Source organism: Trichomycterus rosablanca, chromosome 2, assembly GCF_030014385.1.
Source record: "Trichomycterus rosablanca isolate fTriRos1 chromosome 2, fTriRos1.hap1, whole genome shotgun sequence".
Taxonomy (NCBI): domain Eukaryota; kingdom Metazoa; phylum Chordata; class Actinopteri; order Siluriformes; family Trichomycteridae; genus Trichomycterus; species Trichomycterus rosablanca.
The window spans coordinates 2124767-2135732 of record NC_085989.1 but is presented as its reverse complement, the minus strand read 5'-3'; the positions used below and the strand labels follow the sequence as shown (position 1 = coordinate 2135732).

The 10966-nt window shown below is 44.1% G+C and overlaps 1 protein-coding gene across 1 annotated transcript in view; it reads right to left on the bottom strand.

Annotated features, from left to right (window-relative positions):
• Positions 1 to 2913: 2913 nt before the first annotated feature.
• npr1a (natriuretic peptide receptor 1a) overlaps positions 2914 to 10966 on the bottom strand; it is a 53395-nt gene continuing 45342 nt past the window's right edge. Inside the window, exons 16-22 of the mRNA XM_063009670.1 lie at positions 8418 to 8586; positions 7661 to 7807; positions 7429 to 7552; positions 6589 to 6657; positions 5909 to 6083; positions 4285 to 4383; positions 2914 to 3463 (exon numbers count right to left, since the gene is read on the bottom strand). Of these exons, the coding sequence (XP_062865740.1) occupies positions 3318 to 3463; positions 4285 to 4383; positions 5909 to 6083; positions 6589 to 6657; positions 7429 to 7552; positions 7661 to 7807; positions 8418 to 8586 (929 nt within the window). The 3' untranslated portion in view covers positions 2914 to 3317. The remainder of the gene's footprint in view (positions 3464 to 4284; positions 4384 to 5908; positions 6084 to 6588; positions 6658 to 7428; positions 7553 to 7660; positions 7808 to 8417; positions 8587 to 10966) is intronic.

The window sequence follows — 10966 nt, the reverse complement described above, 5'->3', positions numbered from 1 at the left end:
CATAACAAAATAGTTTTGTAAGTTTGGTGTGAAATCCAACTGGGCTGCACAGAACTTTGACCTTTACACATCCATCATTTTTAGGATTAATTGGAACACTGACTGCCTGATAATTTACTAAGGATTTATTGCTTATTCCTTGACCTTACTGAATCCCAGTGGTCATATTCCAAAATCTTGTGGGAAGCTTTAGAAAGAACTGCACACTGTTACACCAGCAAAGGGGTACCAACTACATATTAATGTCTATGGTATTAATGTCTTTTATTTATTTTACTTGCTCCTTTATTCTGGTTAGGGTCGCAGTGGGTCCGGTACAACTTGAAACACTGGTTGCAAGATGAGAACACAGTTCCTGGGTGAAGCCAATTCAATCAGAGCCATTTATTCACTCACTGACCTACTCACACATAAAGGCAATTTAGAGAAGCCAGTCCACCTTTTGCATGTCTTCGGGTTTCAGGAAGAAACTGAAGTACCCAAAGAAAACCCACATGGACATAGGTGATAATTTAAAACTCCTCACAGACAGTAATTTAAGGCCACTGGTCCCTAGGAGCCACGGTGATGTGCGGCACCCACTATACCTGCTGTACCACCTTACCTTACCTTACCTTATAACCTTATACTCATGTCCAAAAGGTTTCATAAACATTAGACTATAATTTAAATATTTACAGTTTATTACTGTTTTTTACATGATCTTACAAAAGCTCACACACCAAATACTACAGGAACACACACACCATAACATCCACTGGCCACTTTATTAGAAACACCTGTACACCTGTGCATTCATGCAATTCTTTAATCAGCCAGACATGTGGCATCAGTGCGATGTATAAAATCGTAATCGTACATGATTCGAGACCGTAAATTAATTTTTGCAGGCAGAAACACCAGAGAAAATGGGCAGCCTGGTTTGAGATTATAGAAAGGCTACTGTGACCTTAATAACCACTTTTTGTCATTTTTTTGTAGTAGAATCTCAGCATGCACCGCACGTTGATGCTTAAGGTGAATGAGCTACGACAGCATAAGACCACGTCACATTTACTCCTGGACCCAACACACCTTCCATCACTGGCACCCAGTTTCAGTGTTGTGTTTCTAATAAAGTGGCCACTGAATGTATATGTATTTTTATTTTTTATTATTTTGCATGGTCTCAAATCACATCTTAACAGTATCAAAAGAAGACAATCATCATGTGAGCCCTTGCTAAAGGAAACAAAACACCGAGCTGCTTCTTTATTACATCACATTATACAGTATAAAGATCTATACGCACTTCTTTACACATCTACGAATCATCATGTCCATTTTGTGGTTTGCAGTTCATCATTCGGCACAAACGTTGCGTTTACTGCTGCGTCCTTATGAATCAGGTTTGCGAGCACTGCAGGTAGCACAATAAACATTTTCCACACACTCGTCGTCCCAGAACACAGGTTTAACCTTAAACACAGTCCGGCACGTGTGAAGGTACAATCAGTTATACACAGTCATCATTTTCTGCAACTTTTTCTGGGACTGAATGGTTGGTTGGAACACACACTTCTCCGCAAAACAAAACAACAGCAAAGAAAAATAATGATGAATTTTAGTCACTTCACATGTTTTTGTGGGTTTTCTAAAAATCTGCTGGGTCAAAAATACACATGCAACAATCTTGTTGAATAATGTGGTCTTGTTAATGCTTGTTAACACCATTTAACGGTTATTTACCTGATTACTGACAGATTAACAACAGCTAATTACTTCTCAGTGCCCAAAAACAGGGCTAGTTTGAGTGCTTCTGAGCCAAAAGTCTAGGAAGCTTTTTATGGCTCTCCTAACAAAATGTTCCTAGTTCCTTCTCACAAATCAGGACTATCACTTGGAGCTATTTCTGAACAGGTTCAGGTCTTAAATATTACAAATGAACATAACACAAAGTACATGGAACAGTGGTCTCTAATAGAGAGGTCCTAATAGTCAAACTTTACATCACTGTGCAACCAGTCGATTGCACAGTGCACGCTGGTAGATCGCGCCTTACTCAAACAGTCCAATGTGATTGACATGAAATGTGGCCACTGTTTTTTTATTTAATCTGCTGTTCGTTACCCTCGCTACGCCTCAGCCCGCCTTAAGCACCGCTAATCCAGAAAGTTTTCATTCATCAGTAGCCAGTTTGCGCCATTTTTGCATTTTCCCTTTTGTAACTGGCACTTTTTGTGAAGATGAGAGCGCAACCGAGCACAAAGAAACCAAAAACGCTTCGATTCAGGCGAGAACGCTGCAAAGACACTGTTTCGTTCATACGTGGAAGAAGCTGACTGAGAAATTTTAACCCTACAATCCGACATTTATATGAAGTCAAGAGCCTCTGCTGGACAATATCCAAACATGAGAAAATGAGCATTTTTGGATCAACCTACATGTGTGAATCAGCCTTTTCCCACATGAACATAATGAAGTCTAAATATGGGTCCACCCTTACTGATGAACACACTTGGAAGCTGCTTGAGAATCTGTATCAGCAGCTCCTGTCCAGACTACATGAACCTGGCTGACACCATTCAGTGCAAATAATAATGAGAACAGAATAATGTTAGTGTGATTTTTCAGTTGCTCTGTAAAGTTGAATATCAAAAAGCTTTTTAAAAAGTACATCACGATGACCTGTCGACTGAAATAGTAGATCTTAAGCCACGGAAGTATGGGCACCCCTGCTTTATTATAGCTGTTATGCTAGAATGAAGCGCCTGCACAAAAAGCTCAGCTAAACTAGTGGGGAAGTGAAACACGTTGGTTTTAATGGCTGCAATGACCAGGCGCTTCTGCTATCAATGAAACTGAGTGTTCAAGCAGGACACTGACAAAAACCCACATAAAAATAAGTAGACTGTATTGTGAAATCAAACACTGTCAACAAATGGTACCAACACCTAACAGACCGAGGCGAATGTGTGGCATCACACCACTAGATGGCGACCTCGAACAACCGATCATACCTCCGTCCGTTCCTCCACATGGAAACAATACAATATTTTTTACAAACTATTTTAATTCCACCTTGTTTAAGTCTATTCCATCACCTTGTAAGTCACAAGCACTGAGAACCTGAAGCTTTGAGAGGAATTCAGAGTTTCTGCATCTATGAGAAATATCCAGAAACGTCTGCAGTTTCGTCCGGCAGATTCCTCGGTGTGGTTCTCGGTCTGGACTCGAAGCTGTATGTGCTATCAGCCATTTTTGCTACATAATCCCACATATATAACCCTCCACTCGAGCAGAAATCATAATGGGTTCCTCCTGTGCTCCGCTCAGGTTTACTCGCTGGTGCTCTCCCCCAGCAGCCAGTAGGTTCTCATCCTGCCTTTCCCTTTCATCTCCACGTCTCCTCTCAGCTCCAGCTGGAAGCAGTTAAACTCCTGCAGGACGGACCGCGTGGCCTCCGACACATGGATCTTCAGCGCTGTCGAAACAGAGATATCAGCGTTATCAACGTTGTAGTCTTATGCCAAGTTCACACTACACGACTTTCCGAGTCGTCAGGTCGCTGTACAGTACAGTTCACACTACACGACTGGATCTCTTGTAATCGGGAGTCTTTCAAGTCGGTGTGTATTTCACATTACACGACTGATCGGCGATAGGGGGTCTCACACTACACCATCTATCACCAACTGGAATCGCAGGCGAGCTTCTCTGTTCTCCCGAACTACGTTCTGTCATGAAAACAAACGCGAGAAGTGACGAGAGGTTTAATGATACCACGTCCAAAAATGCACGTCAACAAGTAGTGAGCGATCAAAGTTTGTGCGCTGATGTGCAGCGTAAAATCAAGTAGGACAAATAAATGAATGAGTGGATTTGTCTACACGAACAGCATGGATTGTTCTGTAGTGACTTGGAGGTTAATAAATATTATTGCAATGCAACGTTGGTGTTATGTTTTGTAGAGAACGATCAGGTCAGAAATACTGTAAACCGTGTGTGTGTGTTTCCCTGTCCCACCTTTTTAAAACTCCTCCTGTATCTTGCGTTCTCATTGGCTGTTCGACATAGCACTCATTGCCATTTGGGCGACTCATATCCAGATATTTGACATGCCAGATATATTTCTTTAGTCGAGTTGTTGAGTAGTTCACACTTAGCGATTGAGAGCCGAATTTCGATCGCCGAGCGAACACCGAGTTGCTCCCAAACCGGCAAATCTAGCGCCGACCAGTCGTGTAGTTGTGTAGTGTGAACTAGGCATTAGATGCGAGATTGGTCCTGGGTCTGATGTTTTACCTTCTCCGTTGGACTCCATGCGTGAGGCTGTATTCACTGTGTCACCGAACAAACAATACCTGGGCATCTTCAGCCCGACAACACCAGCACACACAGGACCTAGAAATACAAACACACACAATGTTCATGCAGTACGATATTTATGCTATCGATTGTCTATCTTACAAATAAATGTAAAAAACATGACATTTTGTGGTACTAGAGATTTAGACATCTACTACGACATTTCCTGCCTTTAATACCTTCGTGAATGTGATCGTCTACATTGGATAATTCTCTGTGCCCGTATAAATAGGGCTAGTTTGACTGCACCACTGAAAAAGTATATGGAACACTGGTCAAAATATGACATTTTGTGGTAGTTCTGAGATTTACAGATTCTGGACAGTCATACAACCTCTACCACATTTCCTGCCTTGCAGTGTGTTTTCAACAAGTCTCAAGATAGCATAGCTTTTCCTTTTGGGTTTTAGTAATTGGACCTCCTAGTCATTTTCAATTCTCGACTCTGAATCCGGCGCTGCTTGCACAACCCCCTGATCGGATCAGTAAAAGCCGGATCACCACACACGTCCAATCTGCAGCCACTACTTATCACCAGGCAGTGTTGGGTTCCCACATACGGAGAGCCAACTAAGCACCAAGTGACTCCACCATACCCAACTTGCACAGGAGCCTGGACCAGTCCGGAGATTGCATAAGATAAGATAGCCTTTATTATCCCATGGGGAAATTTGCCACGTTACAGAAGCTTTCAAGAATAGAGAGATATAAAAAATTTTTTTTTAACGTATATATAAATATATAACAGAAATGTAAAAATATATAAAAGATATATATAAAAATAATATGTTAATAAAATTTTTTTTTTAAAACGTATTACACAGAGTTTAACAAATACATACAATACAATACAATACATACAATACAATACATTTTTCATTCATTCATCATCTATTTTAACACCACTTTAGCCCGGTCAGGGTCGCAGTGGGTCTGATTCATTGGGTGAAAGGTGGGAAACATCCCGGACAGACACACTCACACTTGGGGCAATTTTCAGTAGCTCCTATAGGTCTGATTGCACGTCTTTGGACTTGTAGGAGGAAACCGGAGGACCTGGAGGAAACCCACACAACACAGGGAGAACATGCAAACTCCACACAGCGAAGTCAGATCGCCCTTCGATGGTTTATTAATACTACTAATAATATAACAGCATGTCTTAAAATATAATGATAATTCTAGCTGGCTGGTGTTGCTACTTGGCCAAAATTTCAGCACAATTACCGTCATATCAGTGAATACGGCAAGATGTAAATATTATTTATCTGTATTAAATACCAGAAACATTAAAGGAAACACTGTTAGATACACAGAGAAGCTTCATGTGTTAAAAACAGAACATTTTAGGCAGGATTTTGCACTTAATGGGCACTAAAATCAGCACAACATCTGCTCAACATGACCGTGGATCATTAAACACGAAACACTGCGGACAGACACACGCTGCCGTGTTGGCACTCGAGAAATCCGGAATAGCCAAGCGGAACTGAAACCCTCCCTGTACCCATCGCTGTCGTTTATTAGAGATCAAAACACACGCGTGTGCCCACGTTCTCACCGGTGTGGATGCCGATCCGCAGGAGGAGCTGCTGGTCGGGTCGATGGCGGATCCTGAAGGTGTGCACGGCTTTGAGCAGAGCCAGAGACATACGGGCGACCTCCCGGGCGTGTAACTTCCCGTTCCTCACAGGAAGTCCCGATACCACCATGTACGCATCGCCGATGGTTTCAACCTGGGGAAATCACACACACACACACACACACACACACACACACACACACACACACACACACACACACACACACACACACACACACACACACACACACCTCTATATTACATGTGAGTTTGTGGCATGGTCTCTTAATACCTTTGTAATTGTGATCATCTATATTGGATAATTCTCTGTACCCATATAAATAGGACTAGTCTGACTGAACCACTGACAAAGTATATGGAACACTGGTCTCCTCACCAAGGTTTAAAAAACCCCAAACTGTCACATTATGCTCATAGTGATTATTAACATATTATTATCACATTATTATCACAGCGATGTTAATTTGTTAATTTGTTTTATCAGCCACTTTACTTTGGTCAGGGTTGTGATGGGTCCAGTTCCACAAGGAAACTGGGCCAACCCCTTACCCACCTTCTCCAGAGATAGCCAATCATGTCTGTGTAGACGCCCGGCCGGTCGACACGTTCATAGAATTAATGTGATTGTTTTTATTCACCTTGTAAACATCAAAGTTGTCGATGATGGCGTCAAAACACGTGTACAGGTCATTCAGGAAAGTCACCACCTGAGGATAGATGAGCGGAACAATGTAAAGCTAATGGTGAACAAGCAAACGTGTGTTCCAAAAGTATGTGGACAATAATTTTTCATTCATTCATTGTCTGTTTTAACACCACTTTAGCCTGGTCAGGATCGCTGTGGGTCTGATTTATTTGGTGAAAGACACAAAGGAAACAACTCACTTACACCTAGGGCAATTTTTTGAGCTTCAATTAACCTGACTGCACATCTTTGACTTGTGGAAGGAAACCGGAGCTCCCAAATGAAACCCACACAACACAGGGAGAACATGCAAACTTTACACAGAAAGAATCCTGGTCGCCCAGCTGGGGAGTCAAACCCGGGCCCTTATTGCTGTGAGGAGACAGCGCTACCCACCGGGCCACCGTGCCGCCCCAAATCACTCATATAAAGTGAAATAATTACAGTAATATGATCGTGTTTGTGATAACTGTGATATCCAGTGGCCTACACGGAGCCCTGAAATCGACCCCACAGAGGAACTTTGGGAGGAATTGGAAGGTAGACTGTGAGCCAGGCCTTTTTGTCCAACATCACTGACTTGGGCATCAAATGGCTAAATATGTATGTAATTCCCACAGATAAAGTCCAACATCCAAAGAGTAAAGAGGGCAGGTGAATAATAATGCTCATGATCAGGTGTCCACACACATATTTTACCCAAATGTACAAATCCCCACTGACACAGTCCAACATCCAAAAAGTAAAGAGGCCAGGTGAATAATAATGCTAGTGATCGTTTATACTGGTGTACCTGCATGGGCGTGCTTTCTGCAGACAGCGCTGTGAATCCCACGATATCGCTGAAGTAGATGGTGACCGAGTCGAAAGCCTCGGCCTGCACAGTCTCGCCTCGCTTCAGCTGCTCCGCCACGGAGCTGCAACACACCCACACACACACACACACACTCAGCAAGAAGCTCTCCGAACCCATTAGCAGCCTCGCCTAACCCGCGTCGGGCACCAACGCCAGGCACCAGACTCACTGAGGCAGGATCTGATAGAGCAGCGCTTCGGCTTTGCGCTTCTCCTCGTGGTACGCCTGCGTCCTCTCCTCCACCAGCTCCTCCAGGTTATTCGCGTACTGCTCCATACGCGACAGCAGGTTGTCCAGGATGTTCGAGCCGTAGCCTCTGCAGGGAGACACAAATAGATCGTCATGAATAATAAACAAGCTCTAAGATGCCGTGGGTGGCACGCTGGCACAGCTGGGTGAGTGGGTGCCACACAGCGACGTGCGTCCCTGTATCCGCTTTTATCTTCCAGATCCAGATGTGTGTGTGGGTTTGTTCTGGTACTCTTTCTTCTACTTTATCCCACTTTCACTCACACACACACACACACACACACACACCAGTTTACTTTCTCCCACTTTCCGCCAAACATGCAGAAGGTGGATTGGCTCATCTAAACTGTCCCCAGGTAGAAGTGAGTGCTCATATTTACTTTTACATTTTCAGCATTTGGCAGATGCTCTTATCCAAAGCGAATCGCACTACTGTGACAGTATACTGTCTAAGCAAATGAGGGTACAAATTCCCACAGATAAAGTCCAACGTCCAAAAAGTAAAGAGGGCAGGTGAATAATAATGCTCGAGATCAGGTGTCCACACACATATTTGGCCCAAATATAAAGGGCCTTTGCTCAAGGGCCCAACAGTGACAACCTGGCAGCACCAGTGACCTTTTGATTACTAGTCCAGTACCTTACATATTTAACAAGAGGGGTCGTTCGGGTCGTACCTGTTGTGTTTGCGGAGCAACACTTTGATCTGGTTGAAATCGGGTCTGTCGTTGGGTTCCTCGGCCCAGCAGCGCTGCATCAGCGCGCCCAGCTCCTCGCTGTGGCTCTGGGTGCACAGCATGGGGCGCAGGTACGGCCACCGCCCCTCCGCCAACTGCTCCACGATCTCTGATGTGTACATGACAAAAAAAGAGTGAAATAATGGGTTAATTATACACAAGATCTGGAAAACGGTCACAAAATCCAAAAGGCTCTAGGAAACCAACGAACCACAGCGAGAGCCATATACTAATATAGTAATATAGTAAGCTATAGCATAAAATCTAAATGAAGCACAGTTTCACACTACAGACATCGTGCTAACAGTCAAATACGGACTTGTGTAATGGTGTCACGGTGCTTTGCTGCACCAGGTTCTAGGCAACCTATTCAGTCCATGAGCTGAAGCTGAGGCATCACTGGGTTACAAACCATTTATAAGCCATATAAAAAGGTTGGAAATAAATGTGAATAAAATTCTGGTGCCAGATTTGGGTATAATATATATAAAAAAATAAAACCTCCATGCAATGTGTAAAAACTAATGCGCCGGTGCTGCACTGCAACCAGAAAACCAAGTCTGTCAGGAGCTCTACAGGCCTCAAAAGAATAAATACGGCAGAGTGTGAAGGTTCGTACACGCCAGCCTGTGCAAGCAGTACGAGTCGCCAAAGTGCACAGGGGAATCGTATATATCCAAATGTGACCAACACAAAGAAGACAACCTACTTCAAGATCCAGAGTTCTTTAGGTCGGAAAGAGGGTGTGAGAGTGTGGTATTTGGGACACGGCAGCTCTCCTCTGTTCCATGTGCAGCCTGACACAGGGAGTCTATGGAACTTTGTGATGCCGTCCACATATTTTTTATGCATCCCCCCCTCTTTCTTCCAATTTCGCAAAGCCAAAGTGATGCTGGGGGACCCTGATGGTGTCCAAGGAGGGTGTATATTCGCCTGCCTGTACTTTGGTGGAGCCACGCCCCGATCTCTGCGCTCCTCCAAAGTACTTACACAGCGTTTATAATACCGTCTGGTCCGGTCTTTCCCACCCAGCAGACAGGAAGCCAATTATGCCTGCTAGGGGGCGCCCAGCTGACCGGTAGCAGTCAAGATTCGAACCCGGGAGCTCAGAATCTCAGCGCTGGTGTGCTAGCGGATCATCCCGTCCACACTTCTCTCCTGTTGTGAGCTCATAATCGTCGGGCTTCAACCAGTCAGTAGGGCGTGACACGACAAGACAACGTGACTCACTGGGCAAGCTGTAGCCTAGTGGTTAGGGTACTGGACTAGTAATCAAAAGGTTGCTGGTTCAAGCCTTCAAGCCTCACCACTGTCAGGTTGCTGCTGTTGGGCCCTTGAGCAAGGCCCTTAACCCTCAAATGCTCAGATTGTATACTGTAACTGTACTGTAAGTCGCTTTGGATAAAGGCGTCTGCTAAATGCTGAAAATGTAAATGTAAATGTAATGTAACAACAAGACAATAAGAGTCCTGTTGGCTGGCTGGTGCCACTATAAGAGAAAACACGGGCACTTCCCAAAAATCGGATTCTGTGACTGGAAAATTGGCGTGTCTCGTATCAGCGCATAATTCTGACCTTTTGATGTCTTTATTACATTTCCTTTGTCAGCCTTTCATCCCTTTGATCTCACTGTCATCTGGATGACTTCCACTGTGTCGCGTCTCTTGTTTTCCTGTGTGTGTGTGTGTGTGTGTGTGTGTGCTGACAGCAAAGGACTCTCCAAGGTGGGCGCTTAATAGAAAATGCCAACAAGGTTTTCCAGTCTGGCACGAGGGCAACGTGAGGCGGTATCACAGTGGAATGTACAATGAGACGCCCTGTAATGTTGCTGCTATTCTAATAGAAGGTTCAGTATGTGGCGTCTCCGACACCCCCAGATTCTGAGGTCAGGGATAAACGCTGGACGCCTGGCTCATAATCAACCTTCCAATTCATCCCAAAGCTGTTCAGTTCTGTTCAGGGTTTAGGTCAGGGCACTGTGCAGGTCACTGGAGTTAAATTAACCAGTTAGGATGTTTCATCACAGTCAGTACGTCACTGTAAGGTGTAAAGCGATGGATGCACACGTCACGCTAGAGAGAGAGTGAGGCGAATCCCCACACACCTAGTAGAGAAGAAATTGGTCAACACTTTGGTTAAGAACCACGCCCTAAACAGGGAGAATTTTAAATAATAAAACATCCAATTAATAATTTGAATGTAATACAGGAATAATGGAACAAATACGATGCCTGCAACTCACAACACAATAAAAATGGACAGTAAAGAGGACAGTACAGATTAGGGACTGTCCGGTGACGACCCCTAACAGGTAGACACCCTGACCACGCTACCCGCGCTTCCTCTGCCCACTGCCGGTGGATTTATGGGCTTATCTCACCCCAGAAAACAAAACAATCAGAGCACAATTTGCACACTCTCCCAGTGTGTTCTTCTCGCAAGGCCCTAAACACCAAAACACAAATATTTGGCCTGTCCAGGAGTGGAAG